This window comes from Rana temporaria, chromosome 2, assembly GCF_905171775.1.
Source record: "Rana temporaria chromosome 2, aRanTem1.1, whole genome shotgun sequence".
Lineage (NCBI taxonomy): Eukaryota > Metazoa > Chordata > Amphibia > Anura > Ranidae > Rana > Rana temporaria.
Window position 1 is genome coordinate 463,935,051 of NC_053490.1, and position 24,872 is coordinate 463,959,922.

General features: G+C 42.6%; 1 protein-coding gene across 5 annotated transcripts in view; it reads left to right on the forward strand.

The window, feature by feature from the left end:
- The window catches only part of CTPS2 (CTP synthase 2), a 414,745-nt gene that overhangs the window by 173,096 nt on the left and 216,777 nt on the right, over positions 1–24,872 (forward strand). For all 5 annotated transcript variants that reach the window (XM_040338655.1, XM_040338657.1, XM_040338654.1 and 2 more), the window contains one exon: positions 5,879–5,967. In XM_040338655.1, coding sequence (XP_040194589.1) covers positions 5,879–5,967 — 89 coding nt within the window. The remainder of the gene's footprint in view (positions 1–5,878; positions 5,968–24,872) is intronic.

The window sequence follows — 24,872 nt, forward strand, 5'->3', positions numbered from 1 at the left end:
CAAATACCAATAGGTAGCAGGTGTACCTCGGTATTGTACCACGGTATGCCGCTGTTTTCCCTACAGGGAGCCTTGGGGCCATCGGGATCTGGGGCTGGAGCTGACGCGGGTCAGTCCAACCCTAAGATGGTCACGGAGGAGGTATTACTCACCTCTTTAAAAGAGGGCAGTAAGCGGAATAGATCTCCGTCGCCCGAGCGCGGACCCTCAGAAGAGGAGGTCCTTTCCTCAGGGGAATTGGACGACCTCTTGGACAAGGACCAAGTAGGTTCAGGGATCGAAGACCCGGATACAGAGGAGTCTGGGGCAGTCTCCCTGAGGGAGAGCTGGTGGATTCAAGGATTGTCGGACTTGGTCCATAGGGCATTCAACTTGCCAGTACCAGATCTCCAGGTATCGACGGTTTCAGCTTTGGGCTCACTGAGGGCGCCTCAAAGCAATGCTGTGTTTCCGATCCATCCTCTATTAGAGGGAATTTTGTTCCAAGATTGGAACAAGCCAGATAAGATCTTCTTACCACCTAAAAGGTTCTCTGTCCTATATCCTATGGAAGAAAAATTTTCCAAAAGATGGGCTACTCCTGCAGTGGACGCAGCCATCTCATGTGTTAACAGATCGTTAACATGCCCTGTAGAAAACATACAGGTGTTCAAGGATCCAGTTGATAAGCGCTTGGAAGCACTACTTAAGAACTCCTTCACTACTGCAGGGGCAGTAGTACAGCCAGCTGTGGCTGCGATTGGGGTCGCTCAAGCATTATCGGATCAATTTAAGCAGATGCTTAAACTTATTCCGGCCCAGCAGGCAGAAAAATTTTCGGATGTCCCTAAGGCCATATGTTTTACGGTAGACGCAATCAAGGATTCTATCCAGCAAGCGTCACGTTTATCGTTATCCCTTATCCATATGAGAAGACTCTTATGGTTAAAAAGCTGGGAGGCTGAGCCCCCATGCAAGAAGCTCCTGGTAGGGTTCCCCTTCCATGGAGGACGACTCTTCGGAGAAGACCTAGATAAATACATTCAGACCATTTCAAACGGCAAGAGTACTCTCTTGCCAACTAAGAAGAAGGTTCAGGGACCTGCGTTTAAACGACAGTATTCCCCTGGGCAGGGGCCCTCTAATGCCAAGCAGTATCGACGGCCTCCTGCAAAAGCAAACTTCGGCTTCAACAGCAGATCACAAGGACAGGCTGTTAGAGGCAAAAGGCAGTGGTTTCGCAAACCAGCAAAACCAGCCCCCAAGCCAACCTTATGAAGGGGCGCCCCCACCCACGAAGGTGGGGGGAAGGCTGCGACTCTTTTCAGAGATTTGGGAAGCCAGCATTCCCGACGAGTGGGTACGGTCTTCCGTGGCCACAGGCTACAAATTAGATTTCCTAAGGTTTCCTCCTCCTCATTTCCAGAAGTCGAGGATTCCAAACGATCCGGAAAAGGGAGCCGCATTAAGATCGGCATTAGATCATCTACTTTCCCAGGAAGTAATAGAGGTACCAGTCCTGGAACAGGGGCTGGGTTTCTACTCCAACCTATTCATCATCCCAAAATCCAATGGAGATGTCAGGCCAATTTTGGACCTAAAGATGGTAAATGCATATCTAAAGATCCGCTCATTTCGGATGGAATCCGTGCGGTCAGCAGCTGCCACACTCCAGAAGGACGACCTCATGGCGTCCATAGACATAAAGGATGCCTACCTTCATGTTCCAATTTATCAGCCACATCAAAGATATCTACGCTTCATGGTGGCTTCGCGTCACTTCCAATTCGTGGCGCTTCCCTTCGGGTTGGCTACGGCCCCCCGGGTGTTCACGAAGGTCCTAGCCCCAATCCTAGCCAAACTAAGGATCCAAGGGGTCACGATCCTAGCATACCTGGACGACCTCCTAGTCATAGATCACTCGTCTCCCGGCTTGGAGCGAGCAGTGGCCCTCACGGTCCAATACCTCGAGAGGTTCGGCTGGGTCCTAAATCGAGAAAAGTCAGCTTTCCAGCCCACAAAGCAGTTGGAATATCTCGGCATGAGATTAGACACAGAACAACAAGGAGTGTTCCTACCTCTAAGGAAGGTAAAAGCCATCAAGGAATTAATCCTACTGGTTCTAAGCAAGAAAGAACCGACTATTCGCCTATGTATGAGGTTACTAGGCAAGATGGTGGCCACATTCGAGGCGGTACCATACGCCCAGAGCCACACTCGCATCCTACAGGCAGCCATCCTGTCAGCATGGAGCAGAAGGCCACAGGCCTTGGATATCCCGTTGCCGCTCTCATCAAGAGTCCGACAAAGTCTGTGTTGGTGGTTAGACCCTCAGAATCTACTGAAGGGGAGGTCTTTCAGCCCAGTGGCTTGGAAGATAGTGACCACAGACGCCAGCCTGACGGGCTGGGGAGCAATTTTGGATGGTTGCACTCGCCAAGGTACTTGGGCAAAGCCAGAGAAGCAGTTGCCCATCAACATCTTGGAGCTCAGAGCTGCTCGACTAGCCCTCAGGGCTTGGACGTCAAAATTGCAGGGGTTCCCGGTGAGAATTCAATCAGACAATGCCACGGCCGTGGCATACATAAATCACCAAGGGGGAACCAGGAGTCAAGCCGCTCAGAGAGGTGAGCTTGATTCTTCTATGGGCAGAGGCTCATGTGCCCTGCATATCGGCAATATTCATTCCAGGAGTGGACAACTTTCAGGCGGACTTCTTAAGCCGCCAGACTCTATGGCCGGGGGAATGGTCTCTGCATCCACTAGTCTTTCAAGCACTCTGCCAAAGATGGGGAGTGCCGGACGTGGATATCATGGCATCGAGACTCAACAAGAAGCTAGACAGGTTCATGTCCCGCTCAAGGGATCCGATGGCCTGCGGAACCGATGCGTTGGTTTGCCCTTGGCATCAGTTCAAACTTCTTTATGCGTTTCCCCCGCTCCAGTTACTACCCCGCCTGCTGCGCAGGATCCGGGGGAGCACATACCAGTCATCCTGGTAGCTCCAGCATGGCCCAGAAGGGCATGGTACTCACTAATCTTAAGGATGGTAGTGGGAGACCCTTGGACTCTTCCTCTACGGCCAGACCTGCTATCGCAAGGTCCGATCCTCCACCCTGCCTTACGGCATCTAAAATTGACGGCCTGGAAGCTGAATCCCTGATTCTCAGGGGTAGAGGTCTGTCTCAGAAAGTAATCTCTACCCTAATCAGAGCCAGGAAACCGGTCTCTAGGGTGATTTATTACAGGGTCTGGAAGGCCTATGTAGGCTGGTGTGAGTCCAAGCGATGGCTTTCTCGCAAATTTACCATCGATAGAGTATTAAGTTTTCTCCAGCTAGGAGTGGATAAAGGATTGGCATTAAGCACAATCAAAGGACAGATTTCTGCTCTGTCAGTGTGGTTTCAGCGGCCGCTGGCCACCCACTCGCTGGTTAAGACCTTCCTTCAAGGGGTCTTACGTATTAGACCTCCAGTTAAATCCCCGCTTTGTCCGTGGGATTTAAATCTTGTTCTGTCAAGTTTACAGAAACAACCGTTTGAGCCGTTGGCTGATATTCCTTTGGTTCTACTGACAAGGAAGTTAGTATTTTTGGTTGCCATAGTTTCCGCAAGAAGAGTTTCGGAACTGGCGGCCTTATCCTGTAAGGAACCATATCTTATTTTTAAGGACAGGGTCGTTCTCCGCCCTCATCCTTCCTTCCTACCGAAGGTTATATCCAGTTTTCATCTGAACCAGGATTTGGTATTACCATCCTTCTTCCCTAAACCTACTTCCAGAAAGGAAGGGTTGCTGCATACCTTGGATATTGTCAGGGCCATGAAGGCCTATCTTAAAGCTACAAAGAAGATCTGGAAAACAGATGTGCTGTTCATTCTACGGATGGGCCCAAGAAGGGGCAGGCAGCTGCAAAATCCACCATTTCTAGGTGGATTAAGCAATTAATCACTCAGGCCTACGGCTTGAAAGGGTTGCCTCCTCCAGTATCATTAAAGGCTCATTCTACTAGGGCCATGGGCGCCTCCTGGGCAGCACACCACCAGATCTCTATGGCTCAAGTTTGCAAGGCGGCAACCTGGTCTTCTGTCCACACATTTACAAAATTCTACAAGTTGGACGTAAGAAGGAATACTGATACTGCCTTCGGGCAGGCAGTGCTGCAGGCTGCAGTTTGAGATCCTCGGATTCCGGGGGCTCCTCTTTTTTTGAGTTAAATTTAAAAATTTTATTTTTCTCAACTAAGTTGGATTTATTATGATTTGAGTATATCTCTAAATTAAATCCTTTTGTCTTGGAGATGTTCTCCCTCCCCTCATTGTAAGCATTGCTTTGGGACATCCCATATAGTAATGAATGCCGCTCTGTGTCCCGTGATGTACGATAAAGAAAAAGAGATTTTTAATACAGCTTACCTGTAAAATCTTTTTCTTGGAGTACATCACGGGACACAGAGCTCCCACCCCTCTTTTTTGAGGACCATTTTGGGAGGCATACTGCTTGCTACAAAACTGAGGTACTCCTCCTATGGGAGGGGGTTATATAGGGAGGGGCATTTCCTGTTTGAGATTGCCAGTGTCTACACCTGAAGGTACTCCATATAACCCATATAGTAATGAATGCCGCTCTGTGTCCCGTGATGTACTCCAAGAAAAAGATTTTACAGGTAAGCTGTATTAAAAATCTCTTTTTTTCTTGGCTCGTTGTAGTCTTGTACGTCACCACATTCTTGACGTTTGGAATAGTGACTGTGTGTATGCAAGACAAGTTTGAGCCAACATCTGTCGAAACATCTGTTGAAAAAAAATCCACAGTTTTGTTGTCGGCATGTCCGATCGTCTGTATGCGGCATTTCTATACTAATGACACTGGATGGGAAGGGGTTAAAATCTAGGGGTGATCAAGGGGTTAACTGTATGTCTAGCAATGCGTAATGTGTGTTAAATGTGCTGCTTTTTACTAAGCGATCTAGTTGTTTTTTCCCCCCTTGTTTTGCAGGAGAAAAAAAACAGCAAGATCGCCTGTCAGTGTACAGGGCTATGTGTTGTTTACAACACGGAGTTCTCTTCCATGAATGACAGGCCGATCAGTGGATTCTGGTAATCAATCATTGACCAGGACCCACTGATCGGCTTGTGCTTCAACAAATCTGGGGTGAACTGACCCCTAATGATGTCAAATCCAAGCAGAAGGCACCTAAAAGAACACCTAAATTTTCTCATTGACAAGCCCAAATCCTATCAACAAAAGCCTTAAAGGATCACTAAAGGAATTTTTTTTTTTAGCTAAATGGCTTCCTTTACCTTACTGCAGTACTGGTTTCATGTCCTTATTGCTCGTTTTTGCTTTGATGTTGCTGTAAAACTGCTCTGATCTCCACACTTCCTGGTTGCCTGTTTCCTTATAACCATCATACTGGGAGCTTTTCACGATGGTCTAAGCTGTCATTACTGTGTGTCTAAAACTTAACAGAACCAATCGGATTCATTTTAAAAACAAAACACTGCCCTGGATTTGTTTGTTTTTGTTCTGTGTGTCTCTTTACTTCACAGAAACATTAAACCAGTTTAAAAACGAAAGTGAAACTGTAGGTACATTATATGATTGAATTTAATCTATTTTTAATCATTTTTAAAAGGAATCAGTTAACTTGTATGTCTCTATACCCTGTAAACAGTCATTTCAGCAAAAAAAATGTTTTCCTTTAGTGACCCTTTCATTCACTACTTCTCTTCACATACCGTATTTACACATTGATTTTCCTCAAAGGTTCTATAACTGTTAGCTTTACTCTAGCTAGCTATAGAAGCACTTAAGTGGTTGAGTGTTCATACATTGCCTGCTTTCTATCAGAGTTTCCAGATACCTGTAAATAGTGAACATATCTCTTATACTTTTGCAGTATATAGACTCTGCTGAGTTAGAACCTTCTACCAAAGCTGAAGACCCTGTGAAATTCCATAAGGCCTGGGAGAAATTATGCAAAGCTCAGTAAGTATTACATTTTATAAAGTATCATGTACAAGGGTAGATACCAGAAGAAAAGGAGATGTTCATAAGGAACAATGCATGATGCACAATTATAGAGTTCATGCTACACCAAACTTCATTTATCAATTATTTTTCATAATAAAATATTAAAATGTTGTTTTCAGTGTATAGAACTGTAGCAGGTCAAGTGTTCACAGGATCCAACCCAAACAAGATGACATTTATTTTATGTTTTTTAGCATATCAGTTCAGCTGATCTTTCACAGCCTCTTCCAGCTACTTCTTGTCTGTATGAACTTGCTCCAGCATTGACTACACATCAGTGCTTTGGAACACTGTCCTGATGGTGTCAGTGGTGGATCATGCCTGCGCAATGCGTTGTCTTCACAAAGGGCGCATGTGACAGGGTGACAATGCAGAAATATAATAGGAATAGAGTTGTCACCCCATACCAGGACATGTTTGAAGAACTTTACAGCTAGATCACCAGGTCTTCTGTTATTACACCCTGCACATTTAAGAAAGATTAAAAATAACTTTTGAAATTGAATTAACCTGTTAAAGCTTATATGAGATTTTAATGACTGGACTTCTTTCTGTTTGGAATATTCAATCTTATTTCCAAACTATAATATGTTTTTAGTGATTATATGCTATTCAATATGCTCTAGTAATGCAATATAGAAATCAGTAATGAAAGAAATAACGCCACATATATGTCGGCTGTTTGAAGAGGGATATCTTTGGATGGCAGCAGCTAGCTGCCATAACCCAGGTAGGTATCCTCTTCTTTTTTATTTATTTTTTATTGCATTTTAGTGTAGATATGAGGTCTTTTTGACGCCAGATCTCATAAGAGGACCTGTCATGCTTTTTTTTCTATTACATCCCTTGTAATAGAAATAAAAGTGACAATTTTTTTTTGTAAAATAACAGTGTAAAAAATAAAACGTAAAATAAATACGATTTTTTTTTTAAACTCACCCCGTCCCGCCAAGCTCGCGTGCAGAAGCAAAAGCATACGTGAGCAGCGCCCACATATGAAAACCGTGTTCAAACCACACATGTGAGGTATCGCCGCGATCGGAAGAGTGAGAGCAATAATTCTAGCCCTAGACCTCCTCTGTAACTCAAAACATGGAACCTGTAGAATTCTTTAAATGTCTATGGAGATTCTTAAGGGTAAAGGTTTGTCGCCATTCCACAAGTGGGCACAATTTTAAAGTATGACATGTTGGGTATCAATTTACTCGGCGTAACATTATCTTACATAATATATAAATAAATTGGGCTAACTTTACTGTTGCCTTATTTTTTTATTTAAAAAAAGTGTATTTTTTACCCATAAAGTGCGCTTTTAAGACCGCTGCGCAAATACGGTGTGACATAAAGTATTGCAAAGACTGCCATTTTATTCTCTAGGGTGTTAGAAAATGTATAATGTTTAGGGGTTCTAACTAATTTTCTAGCAAAAAAAACTGTTTTTAACTTGTAAATAACAAATCTCAAAAAGAGGCTCGGTCCTTAAAGCGGAGTTCCACCCAAAAATTAAACTTCCGCTTTTCGGAACCCCGCCCCCTCCGGTGTCTTATTTGGCACCTTTCGGGGGGGGAGCAGATACCTGTGTAATACAGGTATTTTGCTCCCACTTCCAGGCATAGATAGCCAAGCCACCTGCGGGTATCTACGCCACTTCCTTCGTCCCCCCGCTGTCTTCCGGGAGACACACATGTCCCAGAAGACAGCAGGGACCAGTGGGATCGTGCAGCGCGAGTCGCCGCATGTGCAGTAGGGAACCAGGAAGTGAAGCCACAAGGCTTCACTTCCTGATTTCCTTACCGAAGATGGTGGCAGCAGCACCCGAGAGTAGAGCGATAGCTCGGCTTCGGGTGCCGACAATGCGGGCGCCTTGGACAGGTAAGTGTCCTTATTTTAAAAGTCAGCAGCTGCAGTATTTGTAGCTGCTGACTTTAAATAAATAAATTAAAAAAAACGGTGGATCTCCGCTTTAGTTGGTTAAGCACATGGTGTTTGTCTATTGTTGTGACTTAGATGATGATCAGATCACATTTATGTTAAATTACTGCAGAAGTTGACATACTTTTTTCTTGGCATTGTACGTAATGTTTATTTCTTCCTATTTAAAAACCTATAAAATAAAAATATACCTTTTTAAATCTGCTACAAAATTTGAAACCCATGTTTGCCAAAGTGAAATGTATAATATGTAGCTGGAAGCCATTTATAAGGTGCAGAACCAACACATTTCTATAATGAAAAAAAAAATTCTCTGGTACTGAAGTGGCTAAAGTAAATTCTTGTTAATTGTAGAAGATTGCATTCTTTAATTGAAAGTGTGTGTAAACCTTAACAAGGAACTCATCCCTGAAATGGTGTATGAGATAAGCCTACCAAGGCGCCTCCATGGGCTTGTGGCTTAAATGCATTGTAGATACTCGAAAATGTTATTTATTTATGTAAAACCTTTATCTAAAAAGGAAAAAAAATAAATAAATCTGCAACTGATTATAAAGTGTTATCTAGAGTTTAGTTTCAATTTGTTAGTGTATTTTAATCTGCTAGTATATTTAACACCCCCTCCCCCCAGACTGACAATGCTGCTGTCCCCTGTGCTCCTTCATTCAGAGGGGGAGTGGGGGGGGGGCAATCTCTTACAGGAGGTGTGTAATTGGACAAATCACCAGGGTAAAACTGTGGGGAAAAGATTAAAAAAAATAGTACAAATGCAGCTACCACGTACATCTATTGATTGGGAAGCTGCAATGTATTACATTTTTGATCCCCACAACATGATGCTGCCACCACCATGTTTCACAGTGGGGATGGTGTGTTCATGGTGATATGCAGTGTTAGTTTTCCGTCACACATAGCATTTTGCTTTTAGGTCAAAAAGTAAAATGTTCATCTCATCTGCCCAGAGCACCTTCTTCCACATGTTTGCTGTGGCCCCCACATGGCTTCTTGCAAACAGCAAACAAGGCTTTCTTTCAACAATGGCTTTCTTCTTGACACTCTTCCATAAAGGTCAGATTTGTGGAGTGCACAACTAATAGTTGTCCTGTGGACAGATTCTCCCACCTGAGCTGTGGATCTCTGCAGCTCCTCCAGAGTTACCATGGACCTCGTGTCTGCTTCTCTGATTAATGGTCTCCTTGTCCGGCCTGTCAGTTTAGGTGGACGGCCATGTCTTGGTAGGTTTGTAGTTGTGCCATACTCTTTCCACTTTTGGATGATGGATTGAACAGTGCTATGTGAGATGTTCAAAGCTTGGGATATTTTACTTTTTATTTTTTTATAACCTAACTGCTTTAAAACTTCTCCACATCTTTATCCCTGACCTGTCTGGGGTGTTCCTTGGTCTTCGTGATGCTGTTTGTTCACTAAGGTTCTCTAACAAACCTCTGAGAGCTTCAAAGAACAGATGTGTTTTTATCTGATAATAAATTACACACAGGTGGACTCTATTTACTAATTAGGTGACTTCTGAAGACAATTGGTTCCACTAGATTTTAGTAAAGGGGGCAGAATACAAATGCACGCCACACTTTTCAGATATTTATTTGTAAAAAAAAAAATGAAAACCATTTATCATTTTCCTTCCACTTCACAATTATGTGCCACTTTGTGTTGGTCTATTACAAACTCCCAATAAAATACATTTACGTTTTTGGTTGTAACGTGACAAAATTTGGAAAATTTCAAGGGGGGGGGGGGGGGGGAGAATACTTTTTCAAGGCGCTCTATATGTGAAGCCTTAACCACTTACCCCCCGGACCATATTGCTGCCCAAAGACCAGAGTACTTTTTGCGATTCGGGACTGCGTCGCTTTAACAGACAATTGCGCGGTCGTGCGACGTGGCTCCCAAACAAAATTGGCGTCCTTTTTTTCCCACAAATAGAGCTTTCTTTTGGTGGTATTTGATCACCTCTGCTGTTTTTAGTTTTTGCGCTATAAACAAAAATAGAGCGACAATTTTGAAAAAAATGAATATTTTTTTACATTTTGCTATAATAAATATCCCCCAAAAATATATAAAAAAACATTTTTTTTCCTCATTTTAGGCCGATACGTTTTCTTCTACATATTTTTCGTTAAAAAAAATCGCAATAAGCGGTTGATTGGTTTGCGCAAAAGTTATAGCGTTTACAAAATAGGGGGTATTTTTATGTAATTTTTATTATATTTTTTTTACTAGTAATGGCGGCGATCAGCGATTTTTTTTTTCGGTACTGCGACATCGGACACTTTTGACACATTTTTGGGACCATTGGCATTTTTATAGCGATCAGTGCTATAAAAATGCATTGGATTACTATAAAAATGCCACTGGCAGTGAAGGGGTTAACACTAGGGAGCGGGGAAGGGGTTAAGTATGTCCCTGGGTGTGTTCTTGCTGTGGGGGGGGGGGGGGTGGCCTCACTAGGGGAAACACTGATCCTCGGTTCATACATTGTATGAACCGAAGATCAGCATTTCCCCTGCTGACAGGACCGGGAGCTGTGTGTTTACACACACAGCTCCGGGTCCCCGCTCTGTACCGATCGATCGCGTGTGCCCGGCGGCGATCGGGCACACGCACAGGAGTCGGGGGCGAGCGGGGGGCGCGCGCGTGCCGCCGGAGGCTGGGAGAGAGGACGTTATACTACATGCTCTCGCCCAGCCGAGCCAACTTGCCGACGTATAACGGCGGTGGGCGGTCGGCTAGTGGTTAAGGATGAAACCAGGGAAGAGAGAGTTATGCCCTGTACACACGATCGGTTCGTCTGATGAAAACGGACCGATTTCATCGGACGAACCAATTGTGTGTGGACCCCATCAGTTTATTCCCCCTCCATTGGTGAAAAAAAATAGAACCTGTTTTAAAATTTTCGTATGGTTAAAAAACCGATAGAAAAAAAGTGATCGTCTGTGGGGAAATCCATCGGTCAAAAATCCACGCATGCTCAGAGTCAAGTCGACGCATGCTCGGAAGCATTGAACTTAATTTTTCTCAGCACGTCATTGCATTTTACGTCACCGCGTTCTGACCCGATCGGATTTTTAACCGATGGTGTGTAGGCAAGACTGATGAAAGTCAGCTTCATCGGATATCTGATGAAAAATCCATCGGTTTGTTTTCATAAGACGAACCGATCGTGTGTACAGGGCATTAAATACATTCTACTTATATTGAAATATATTACATTTATTTTATTGTATTATATTTTTTTCTTTAGTGTCACTTTCAGTATTATACATTAAATATATTTATACATTTAGCCTGGTAACTGAAACCTGCACCCTGCTGGCATGCTTCTATCGGCGGGGAATTGTGACTAATCTCAGGCACAGTAGGTGACATTTCAATTTTCAATTACCCCATTTTATATTCTTTGATGTTTTAAATATTCTCCATTTACATTTCTCCTGCACAAGAGCAGCAGTGTCTGTACAGCAGGTGTATAGATCCCTCAGAAAACACGAGAAAGGATTATGCGACTCGGTTAATTAAGCAGACAAGGTAGATGTATGAGTTTTCCAGGACTGTTATTTGTATTCATGCTCGGATGTGAGTTCCCTAATCAGTGTTATCTTATTTTACTGATGAATGAATATTGTGGCTCATTCATTATTTCTACAACTTTTCCCCTTTGAAGAAAGAAAAGATGTGTAACAGAGTTTTCAGATAAATACTTAGGAAAACTTCTCATCTGTTAAATGAAATCCCATGGAGAGGACATCTTGTGTTCAGTATATAAATGAGCCTAGGCAAAAGTAATGATTCATTTTCACAGAAAATTGTACTGCTGCATGTTAATAAAGCGCTACCAATCAGAGTTCATCTTTTTACTGATCTTAGTCCAGTAATCAAAATGATTCTTTGGGTTAGCGTGTCATTATTGCTGGTTGTACCGCTTTGTTTAGTAAGCCGAACCCAAGCCAAAAATAAAAATGTAATACAGTATATTGCAGCCTACCAATTACTACTTGTAGTGGCTGCATTGGTTTTCCATGTTTAGGCTTTTTTCCTTTATTTTCTTCTGTTGATATGGCCAGTAAGCCTTTTATTTTTCATCTTCCATTAAAGCAGAATAAACTTTTTTTTTTATATGGGCCATTCGGAGCTGTCAGCCATAATGTGCTAGTATACTCCGCATATTAGCACATTATGTCAGGCTTACCTGGCAAGTAATCCCCTCCTGTTAGCACGCCTACTGTTCACATTAAATTCTATTTTCTCCTGGGCTTCCTTCAATGTTCAGACTGTTGGACCGCTCGATTGGCCAGGCCACGATGATGTCACTCTTATACATGCAGAGTAGGGGCCCCATCATCACAGCACAGAGCGGTGGTGTAAATGTATGCTGAGCTGCGCATGCATGGCTCAGTGTACATTAACACTGACAGAGAGGAAAAGGCCATTATGGCAGAAGAGACCATAACAATCTTGTCCCGTCAGTTTTTTTTTTAATGTTCATTTCCACTTTAACAGATGAAGTTGTCCAGCAAAACTGGCAGTTAGAGGATTGCCATTAAACAATGATGGGGGTGCTTACATTGATTAGCTTTTTTTTTTTTATTTGTGTAAAACCTTTATCCCAAATCGAAAACAAAAACAAAAAAACAGTTGTATCTGTTTAACCACTTAAGCCCCGGACCAATATGCTGCCTAAAGACCCAAGGTTTTTTTTACAGTTCGGGACTGCGTCGCTTTAACAGACAGTTGCGCGGTCGTGCGACGTGGCTCCCAAACAAAATTGGCGTCCTTTTTTCCCCACAAATAGAGCTTTCTTTTGGTGGTATTTGATCACCTCTGCGGTTTTTATTTTTTGCGCTATAAACAAAAATAGAGCGACAATTTTGAAAAAAATGCAATATTTTTTACTTTTTGCTATAATAAATATCCCCCAAAAACATATATAAAACATTTTTTTCCCTCAGTTTAGGCCGATACGTATTCTTCTACCTATTTTTGGTAAAAAAAAAAAAATCGCATAAAACGTTTATCGGTTGGTTTGCGCAAAATTTATAGCGTTTACAAAATAGGGGATAGTTTTATTACATTTTTATTTTTTTTACTACTAATGGCGGCGATCAGCGATTTTTTTCGTGACTGCGACATTATGGCGGACACTTTGGACAATTTTGACACATTTTTGGGACCATTGTCATTTTCACAGCAAAAAATGCAATTAAATTGCATTCTTTATTGTGAAAATGACAGTTGCAGTTTGGGAGTTAAACACAGGGGGCGCTGTAACATTTAGTGTTCACTTAGTGTGTGTTTACAACAGTAGGGGGGTGTGGCTGTAGGACTGACGTGATCGATCGAGTCTCCCTTATATAAGGGATCACTCGATCGATACACCGCCACAGTGAAGCACGGGGAAGCCGTGTTTACACACGGCTGTCCCCGTTCTTCAGCTCCGGGGAGCGATCGTGACGGGGCGGCTATAAACAAATAGCCGCGCCGTCGTCCCGGATCGCTGCCCGAGGCTTACCGATCACCGCATGTAGAGGGGGGGGTCCCGATCGGACCCCCGACCCACGTCAAGCAGAGGACGTACAGGTACGTACATGTGCCTGTCCGTGCCATTCTGCTGACGTATATCTACATGAGGAGGTCGGCAAGTGGTTAAAAAGCATTTGCTGGAGTTTGGCCTTAAAGTGGAATCCATCGCCCTCCAGGCCCCTTGTTAGCACTGGTATGTTCTCCCCAGCTTCTTCCTGGGTGCCGGTCTTTGGTCGTCTTGATTGGTTGGTTGGCGTGGAATGTCATCACTCCCACATGCATGCACATCATTATTGCTCTTTGTACTGCCTCTATTAGTAAGCTAACTGTAGTGTACATAACAATTTTAAACAACGTTTACATAACGTAGTGTACATAACAAGGTTATACCAAGTTTTTACACTACACTGCTATATCTCAAGGTAGTTGGCTCACAGCGTATCCTAGAAAATGTATTTAATGGATGAATTTCATTATATTTAGTTCACTACAAAACTTTTACTCCACTACACCGATCAGCCCTAAAGGATAAGTTCACCTTTCTGAACATGTTACACCTACATTTAAGGTTGTAACATGTTCAGCACACCCCCGATACTACCCTTCCACATGACAGCAGATGGGGTATCCTCTCCGTGCACCCGCTATCACATATCATGGTACAGGAATCTATGAATCAAAAGACTACAAGTCCTGTCTGCCATCGCGGCAGATGGACTTGTAGTTTGAATGAGCCACGAGCATGCTGATGAGCTCGTCCTAGTCCATTCAAAATCCCTCCAGCTTACAAGCTGACAGTCCGTACAGAAGTATAGGCTGAAGGCTGGAGGGATATATTAGGCAGTAAGTAAACATGTTGTCCGGTGAAGTTGATGTGTTAAAAGTAAAAAAAATGGGCATTGGTCTAATGAATCATGTTTTCTTTTACATCATGTGGATGGCTGGGTGCATGTGCTTCACTTACCTGGGGAAGTGATAACACCAAGATGCAGTATGAGGAGAAGGCAAGCCGGGCAGTGTGATGTTTTTGGTAATATTCTCCTGGGAAACCTTGGGTCCTGTCATACATGGGGATGTTACATGTACCACCTATCTAAACATTGTTGCTAACCAAGTATATCCCTTCATGGAAATTGTATTCCCTGATGGCAGTGGCCTCTTTCAGCAGAATAATGTGCCCTTCCACATTGCAAGAAAGGTTTGAGGAACACAACAAGTTTGAGGTGTTGACTTGGCCTACAAATTTTCCAGATCTCAATCCCTTAAACATTTGTGAGATGTGCTTTAAGTACTAGAGTGCATGGGATTTGGTTTGTATTGGAATTGCTTTTCTGACTATCTGAAAAGTCAGTGCTGAGGAGTGCTCTCTGCACATCCCACAGTACAATACTGGGCTTCATTGTTCTAATGAGAGGAATGAGTCCAGGATCCAATTAGGCACTCCAAGCGTTGGTTCACACTATCTGCAGAGAAAAAAGTTATTATTCTTTGCCAGTAATGATCGCGGCTTAGGGATGGTGCATTGTATTTTTACAATGCAAGGCACTATTTCGAAGTGACATTTTTATTCATTTCTATGCATGGCAGCTGGCCATTAACCCGACTAAATGCAGTAAATGCATCTACGTGCGCCTAAATGCTACTAAAAGCAGGAATATCTTAATGCAGGGAAAAGTGATCAAGACACAAAGTTATTTATACCTCTCAGATCACTTTTGCAGTTAGAAGATCTAAAAAGTCGGTAACTCAAATTCCCAAAGGCCTGGCCTTTCTCTGAATGAATGGAAACAGATGTAATAAAAGACACAATTTTTTTTCCGGCTTTTTTTCCAGCAGTGACTCTGTTCAAGGATCCCCTGCAAATCGAAACAGAGGATGGCCACCTGAAAATGGCCTAAGGCCCCTTTCAAACATTGTCCCTTACTTGTTTGGAGAGTTCCTTGGTCTTCATGGCAGTGTTTGGTTAGGGGCCTTTCAAAAAGGTGTGTAATGACAGATTATGTGATACTTAGATTGCACACAGGTGGACATCATTTCACAAATTATGTAACTTCTGAAGGTAATTGGTTGCACCAGAGCTTTGTATGGGCTTCATAACAAAGACAGTGAATATATACGCACATGCCTATTATCCATTTATTATTTCTGAAAAATAGTTTTATGTATATATTTTTCTAACTTCACCAATTTAGACTATTGTCTTCTGATCCATCACTCATAATTCAGATTAAAAAAACATTGAACTAAAGGCTCTAATGTAACAAAATAGGTAAAAGCCAAGGGGGTTGAATACTTTTGCAAGGCACTGTAGGTGTGAACCAAGCCTAATGCCTTGTACACACAATCGGAATTTCCGAGGGAAAAAAGGAATTATTTCATTGGATATTTCAACCGTGTGTGAGTTTAGAAATAGAACATATTTAATTTTTTTCCGATATTCGGATATTTCGATCGCCTGTGTGGAACTCCGACGGAGAAAAAACCACGCATGCTCAGAATCAAGTTGACGCATGCTCGGAAGCATTGAACTTCATTTTTTTCGGCTCGTCGTAGTGTTTTACGTCACTGTGTTTTGGACGGTTGGAATTTGGTTTGACAGTGTGTATGCAAGACAGCTTGAACGGCATTCCGATGGAAAATTCCATTGGATTTTATCCATTCGGAAATTCAGATCGTGTGCACAGGGCATAAGGCTGGGTTCACACTACTACACTACTTTCATCCTACTTTGCTCTGTGTTCAATGTTTCCCTATGAGAGCGTCTTGTAGCGTCCTACACAAGTCGGTCCGACTTTGAAAATGCTCCCTGTACTACTTTTGGTCCTACATTGATCCTACTTCAGGCCCATTGAATATCATTGAAGTCGGACCAAAGTAGTATCCTGTTCATGAAAGTAGGATGGATGTAGGACCAATGTAGGATAAATGTAGGACCAATGTAGCAGAGCAAAGTAGGATGAAAGTAGTGTAGTAGTGTGAACCCAGCCTTAGGCTTCATTCACACCAATGCATTTTGCTTTTCGGCGTTTCTGCAGTCCCTTTTGCTGTGCTTTTTACAGCGGTTTGCATTTTTTTAATTTATTAAGTCTAATAAACCAAAAAAAGCACAATTTTGCTTTTAAAAAAAGTCCCTGACCCTATCCAAAAATGCAGAGGCACAAAAATGCATTGGCACAAAAATGCATTGATGTGAACGTGTTCCATAGGAACCCATGTTAAAAATGTCCTGCGTTTCTGCAAAAAGCATTAAAAAATGCATTGGTGTGAATGGAGCCTCACTGTTGAATTTTGGATACTCTGTGTCTCGTATTGCATGATTCAACATGTGCTGCTGTTAAAAAAAATAAAAAAAAAATAAAGAATTTTATAAAGAAATTCAACCTGAGTTCCCTGTAAACTTGCATGCAGTTGATGAAGACCCATTATACAGTACAGATGGCTCACTGAAATGTTTTAGAATCACATAAGCTGGAGGCATTTCCTCTATAGAACTCAACTCTGCCTGCTTCCTATGAGTAATACTCAGACCGCCTGCATCCTATAAGCAGATGTGCTTGCATATCGTAGCTGGAATTATTGCTTAATACGTTTGCCTGCATTAAATACCAATCAGTTTAATCTGGTAAAGATTTACATGTGCTGTCAAGGAAGTTAATACAGCAAATCACTGCACAAAACATAGCATTTTAATAAAATGTATTAACTACAGAACCCATTTGTCATTTTCCGAGTGCGGCCGACAGAAAATGTTCAATGTAAAAACAATAATTTAAGATATGGTATTCAGAAGACTAATGTTAAAAACATGAGACATGTAATTTTACATTTTAATTTAAAAGGACAGTATATGCAGAATGCAGATTTTTTTTATGTGCCTTTAATCTTGTAACTGTATGTTTTTTTAATATTTTGGAATGAACATGGATTAACCGCTTAATCCCCGGACCATTTTGGTGGTAAAAGACCGGACACTTTTTGCGATTCGGCACTGCGACACTTTAAATGATAGTTGCGCAGCCGTGCGACGTGGCTCCCAAACAAAATGTACGTATTTTTTTTCCCACAAATGGAGCTTTCTTTTGGTGGTATGTGGTTACCTCCTGCGATTTTTTATTTTTTGCGCTATAAACAACAAAACAGCGACCATTTTGAAAAAAAATCTATATTTTTTTACTTTTTGCTATAATAAATATCCCCCAAAAATATATAAAAACATTTTTTTTCCACAGTTTAGGTCGATTACATATTGTTCTACATATTTTTGGTAAAAAAAATTGCAATAAGCGTTTATTGATTGGTTTGCGCAAAAGTTGTAGCTTCTACAGAATAGGGGACTGTTTTATGGCATTTTTATTAATATTTTTTTTTACTAGTTATGGCGGCGATAAGCAATTTTTATCGTGACTGCAACATTATGGCGGACACATCAGACACTTTTGACACCATTTTGGGACCATTGTCATTTTTACAGTGATCCGTGCTATAAAAATGCACTGATTACTGTAAAAATAACACTGGCAGTGAAGGGGTTAACCACTAGGTGGCGCTGCAGGGGCTATGTGTTCCCTAGGAAATGATTCTTACTGTTAGGGGGCATGGCTACATATGACATGTCACTGATGACTGTTCCCGATCACCAGTGACAGTGTCACTAGGCAGAATAGGGGAATGCTTTGTTTATAAAGGCATTCCCCCGTTCTGCTCTTGCTGACCGCAATCGCGGGACTCCCGGGAACATCGTGGCCGCACTCGAGAGGCATGCAGCGGGCGCCCGCTGGGAGGCAGATTCAAATGGTCGTACCTGTACGCCAATCTGCCTGCCCGTGCCATTCTGTCAACATACATAAGCGTGCGGTGGTCGGCAAGTGGTTAAGCACTTTCTACCTCCATGAAAAACACAAAATTATCAATGTACTGTAGCTAAATTGTAGCCCCTTCTCACCCAGCCACAGCATCTCTTTAACTGGCTCTTTATGCCCAGGGGTTGAGAGGACTGCTGAAACATGTGACCACTGTGGTTGACTGTCACAATGGACACATGATCGTTAGCCGGTCACATTGGTTCACGATCATTACTAGAGAATGGGAGCTATGTCCTGATTCACACCTATGCGTTTTTTGTGCTTTTTGCATTTTGCAGATGTGCACTGCAGTGCATTTAACATGGTTTCCTATGGAACACGATTTGTAGTGCAAATCTACAAAATGCAAAAAGCACTAAAAATGCATGGGTGTGAATCAGGTCTATGACAGCTTGGTCACTGTGCTGGGAATATGCAGTAAGTGTGCTCTTAGGCTGGATTCACACCTATGCAGTTTTGGTGCTTTTTGCATTTTTCAGATTTGCACTACAGAACGTGTTCCATAAGAAACCATGTTAAATGGACTGTAGTGCAAATCTGCAAAATGCAAAAAGCAGTAAAACGGCATAGGTGTGAATCCAGCCTTAGCTCAGAAAGCTTGCCTGTCCATTATCATTATTATTATTATTATCATTATTATTATTATTATTATTATTATTATAATACAGGATTTATATAGCACCAACAGTTTGCACAGCGCATTACAACATTCGGGCAGACAGTACAGTTACAATACAATTCAATACAAGAGGAATCTGAGAGCCCTGTTTGTTAGAGCTTACACTCTAGAATGGACACATATGAGCAAATCCCAATTTCTTTGCTGCTGCAAATATGTGTTTTATAGCTGTAACAAGTGTGTGATCAGTGATAGGTGTCAAAAACACCTAATAATATATGCAAATCTAGGTGCAATTTGGGCAAGTAATATAAAGTATAAAGACACTACTAAGTGTCTGAAGTGGCCCATATAAAGAATGCAAAAAAGAATGTGCAAAAATAAATATAGGTGTCATAAACGATAAACACCTATTAAAATTGGTCAATGTTAAAACACCTTAGCATAGGTACCATAAGTGGAAAAAGCAGATTTTACCACAAATTATAAAAATGAGATAGGCACCCCAAAGTCCATCCACAAAGCACAGAGAAAGTGCAGCCGTGGTAAGATAAACCTGATCTTAGCCTCCCGCTAATTAGTTCATATATCATAAAGGGCAAATTGATCGATACAATGTCCAGGATCAGGTACAAAAAGTCCACCAGAACCAGGTCACATGCATTCCACGATACCAAAGTTGTTAATACTTGTGCAGGAGATATTCAGTAACACCTCTAAGTGTTCCGTAGTGCCAACAGAGAGAGACAGTTGCCTAGGGTGATCCCCCTCATGTGTCCCCACTCACCAGATTTCGGAGCCCCTACAGGAGCAGACAGCGTCTCAGATAGCGTCCACAGCAGAACTGCTGGTATTCCTGGATGCTTCTCTCCCCACTTGCTCCAAATTATCTTTTCCACTTCTCTGCAGCTGGGACTGGATGTTAGAAGATCCTCAAAAAAATTAAATCTCAAGGGCTCCCATGGTGTAGTAAAAAATTGTTGAAGTGGTCTTTATTAAAAACAAAACAAAAATCCCGCAACAAAAGCGTCTGGCAGTTTAAAATTAGTGGGATAATTGCAGCAGTAATCCACACTGGTAAGTACCTGAGCAGCAGTGTTAGCGGCGTGCGCACCACCTGCGTTCCACTGTTAGCTCGGTAGTTCTGGTTTCGCCGTGAGTACGAAGGCTTCGCCTTACTAGTTTCGTTAATACGTCTTCTGAGACAACACGCTTTGGTCGAGCGTTTATTTGACTGAACTTGTGTATGCAAGGCAGGTTTGAGAGGAATAACGTCGGGAAAAGCGTCAGGTTTTGGCATGTCAGGAAAACCGGTTGTGTGTACAGGGCATTAGGGTTCATTTTAGGAGTAGGCTTAGTGTTGGGGTGATTGTTAAAATGTATCTGAGCCTAGGTTCACACTGCTGCGAATTCAAAATCGCTTTTACCGCGATTTCGCGGTCGCGATTTTGCCACGATTTCGGCCGCAATTTAATGTAAATCGCGGCCCGAAATCGCAAAAAGTAGTACAGGAACAACTACCATTGTTATTTTGTGTGTATTCCACATTGAGTTGCAGCGAAAATTGGTTAGGTTTGATTCCAGCACGGTTTTCTTCTTTTATACTAATTTGAATGTGCAATATGTACAGCACTGTGTTAAGTGTCAGCATTATATAAATGCCTTTAGTAAGTCAATCATGTTACACAGTGCTTAACCACTTCCCGACCGCCACATGTAGATATACGTCGGCAGAATGGCACGGACAGGCACATCAACGTACCTGTACGTGCCTGCCTAGACGTGGGTCGGGGGTTCCCTCGGGGAGCGATCCGGGACGACGGCGCGCCTATTCATTTATAGCCGATCCGTCGCGATCGCTCCCCGGAGCTGAAGAACGGGGAGAGCCGTATGTAAACACGGCTTCCCCGTGCTTCACTGTGGCGGCGCATCGATCGTGTCATCCCCTTTATAGGGGAGACACAATCGATGACGTCAGTCCTACAGCCACACCCCCCTACTGTTGTAAACACACACTAGGTGAAGCCTAGCACGTTCAGCGCCCCCTTGTGGTTAACTCCCAAACTGCAACTGTCATTTTCACAATAAAGAATGCAATTTAAATGCATTTTTTGCTGTGAAAATGACAGTGGTCCCAAAAATGTGTCAAAATTGTCCGAAGTGTCCGCCATAATGTCGCAGTCACGAAAAAAATCGCTGATCGCCGCCATTAGTAGTAAAAAAATTTTTTTTTATAAAAATGCAATAAAACTATCCCCTATTTTGTAAATGCTATAAATTTTGCGCAAACCAATCGATAAACGCTTATTGCAATTTTTTTTACCAAAAATAGGTAGACGAATACGTATCGGCTGAAACTGGTGAAAAAAAATGTTTTAGATATGTTTTTGGGGGATATTTATTATAGCAAAAAGTAAAAAATATTGCATTTTTTTCAAAATTGTCGCTCTATTTTTGTTTATAGCACAAAAAATAAAAACCGCAGAGGTGATCAAATACCACCAAAAGAAAGCTCTATTTGTGGGGAAAAAAGGACGCCAATTTTGTTTGGGAGCCACGTCGCACGACCGCGCAATTGTCTGTTAAAGCGACGCAGTGCCGAATTGTAAAAACCCCTTGGGTCATTTAGCTGCATATTGGTCCTTAAGTGGTTAAAGGGGTTGTAAAGGAAATTTTTCATAATAAGCATCCTTTACCTGCAGACATTCCTCTTTTCACTTCCTCATTGTTGTTTTTTTCTCAGAAAGTGCTCTATTTCTTCTCTGTTCTGTTCACTTCCTGCTTGTCTGATTTTACTGACCACCGTGAAGGGAGGCTTTACTGCGGTGGTCAGTAACGTGCTCACCCCCTCCTGGGAACTACATCTGTGTGGCAGGATGCTCTCTACGTGTTAGAGACTTCAAGGAGGTGTGAATTACTGGGCGTGCCGCAATGCATACTGGGAAATGTAGTTCTTACATGAACGAGCGCCACAAACCAGGAAGTGAATGAGAGAACAGAAATTAGAACGCCGGAGGTGATATAAATGAAGGAATTTAATAGGTATTTACTCGTTTTCTAACAGAATCATTACACTATTCTGTCTGTCTACCTTGCAGACATTAATTTTAGGCAAATTTTTTTTTTCCTTTAGTGACCCTTTAATGTTCTATCTGATCCAACTTTAGTATTCTCTTCCTTACATAGCTAAACAAATCCTGTCCTCATGTATACAAAGGAGCTCTATTTCTACAAAAGTCAACCTTATATGCATGTGGGAATATCACTTGTGAAGGGGAATCCACTCAGAAAGAGAGCTACATAAAGATGTTTGACTTGCTCAGCCAAAGTTTAGTCCTTTCAGATCTGTAAACGGCACTATGAGCCCCAGTATTGATATTGGAGGATACAGCATTCCATTCAACCAGGGATCACTTCTGCGTGAAAGCACTGTTGTGCAAGCCCTATGCACTGCTAAAAATTGCTACTGATGGGCTCAGCAAGGGGTTGCATTTTGTACATCATGTTTTCCAATTTAAACATAATTTTTTTTCCTGCTTCTAAAAACAGCCTGGCCAGTTTATAGAACATAGATCATTCTCCCTTCACCCACATGTTAGCCCCCAACTGCTCTCCTGCAGTGATACACATTAAGCAGTAGATCTGATTCACACTGCTCAGTTTGAAGCTAATACTGTCAATGAAAACATAAGTGGGTTAAGTCTTTCAGAAGAACACAGTTAAAGCGGTGGTTCACCCATAAAAACGACTTCCCCCTATTACACTGCCCCCCCGCATTACAATACGATTATGCCTTTAATTTTTTTTTGGCTGCTGTACATACCTGGGTACAGCTATTCACCCGTGTCCTCCGGGTTGCGAGTCCCGCGGGAGTGGGCGTTCCTACCATGGCGGTGATTGACGTTTTGACTAAAAAACGATCTCCCCCCGTCGCGTAAGCAGCGTCACGATTGGCGGAAGGAGCCGAACGGCGAGTCGGCGCTATACTGCGCCTGCGCATCGCAGTTCGGCTCCTTTCGCCAGTCGTGACGCGGCTTACGCGACGGGGGGGAGCTCATTTTTTAGTCAAAACGTCAATCACCGCCATGGTAGGAACGCCCACTCCCGCGGGACTCGCAACCCGGAGGACACGGGTGAATATCTGTACCCAGGTATGTACAGCAGCCAAAAAAAAATTAATGGCATAATCGTATTGTAATGCGGGGGGGCAGTGTAATAGGGGGAAGTCGTTTTTATGGGTGAACCACCGCTTTAAGTACGGTCTGTGATACTTATTTTATTTTATGTGCTCCAACAGTTGTATTTTCAGGACAAGCTTTCAGTGTGTTCTTTGCTTCCTCTCAGCCCAAACTGAAAACATGTCCTGAAAATGTAACTGTTGTTGACATTACTTAACCACTTAAGACCCGGACCAAAATGCAGCTAAAGGACTTTGCCCCTTTTTGCGATTCGGCACTGCGTCGCTTTAACTGACAATTGCGCGGTCGTGCGACGTGGCTCCCAAACAAAATTGGCGTCCTTTTTTCCCACAAATAGAGCTTTCTTTTGGTGGTATTTGATCACCTCCGCGACAATTTTAAAAAAAATTCAATATTTTTTACTTTTTGCTATAATAAATATCCCCCAAAAATATATAAAAAAAAATTTCCCTCAGTTAAGGCCGATACGTATTCTTCTACCTATTTTTGGTAAAAAAAAATCGCAATAAGCGTTTATCCGTTGGTTTGCGCAAAATTTATAGCGTTTACAAAATAGGGGATAGTTTTATTGCAGTTTTATAAAAAACATTTTTTTTTACTACTAATGGCGGCAATCAGCGATTTTTTTAGTGACTGCGACATTATGGCGGACACTTTGGACAATTTTGACACATTTTTGGGACCATTGTCATTTTCACAGCAAAAAATGCATTTAAAATGCATTGTTTATTGTGAAAATTACAGTTGCAGTTTGGGAGTTAACCACAAGGGGACGCTGAAGGGGTTATGTGTGACCTGAAGTGTGTTTACAACTGTAGGGGAGTGTGACTGTAGGTGTGACGTCATTGATTGTGTCCCCCTATAAAGGGGATGACATGATCGATGCTGCCGCCACAGTGAAGAACGGGGAAGCCGTGTTTACACACGGCTCTCCCCGTTCTTCAGCTCCGGGGACCGATCGCGGGACTCCAGCGGCGATCGGGTCCGCGAGTCCCACGGTCACGAAGCTTCGGACGGGGGCGCGCGCCCGCGACCCCACGGCTGTGCCATTCTGCCGACGTATATCGGCGTGAAGGGGTCCTTAAGTGGTTAAAGTGATACTAAAGTCTTGTTTTGTTTAAAAATAACAAACATGTTATACTTACCTGTTCTGTGCAGTGGTTTTGCACAGAGCAGCCCCAATCCTCCTCTTCTCGGGTCCCCCGCCAACATTCCTAACTTCTCTCTCATGCTGAATGCCCCCACAGCAAGCAGCTTGCTATGGGGGCATCCGAGTCAAGCCACTGCTCTGTGTGTCCATTCAGACATGGAGCCATGGCTATGCCCACCTCCTCTCTCTTTTCATTGGCTTACTGCCTTTGATTGACAGCAGCAGGAGCCAATGGCGCCCACTGCTGTGTCTTAGCCATTCAGGAGGGAGAGTCCCAGACAGCCAAGTCTCTTGTGCAACATTGCTGGATTGAGATGGGGCTCAGGTAAGTATTAGGGGGACTGAAGGGGGTACTGCTGCACACAGAATGTTTTTTACCTTAATTCATAGAATTCATTACGATTAAAAACCTTCTGCCTTTACAACCACTTTAACTGTGTTGTTGCAGTTGCACTCTTATGGCTAAATTCACATTTGGCTTTTCATTAGGAATTTGCTGTACTGGTCCCTGAACCATGCCCTGTGGTAACTTTGGAACACCCTGTCACTAGTTTTCTGTT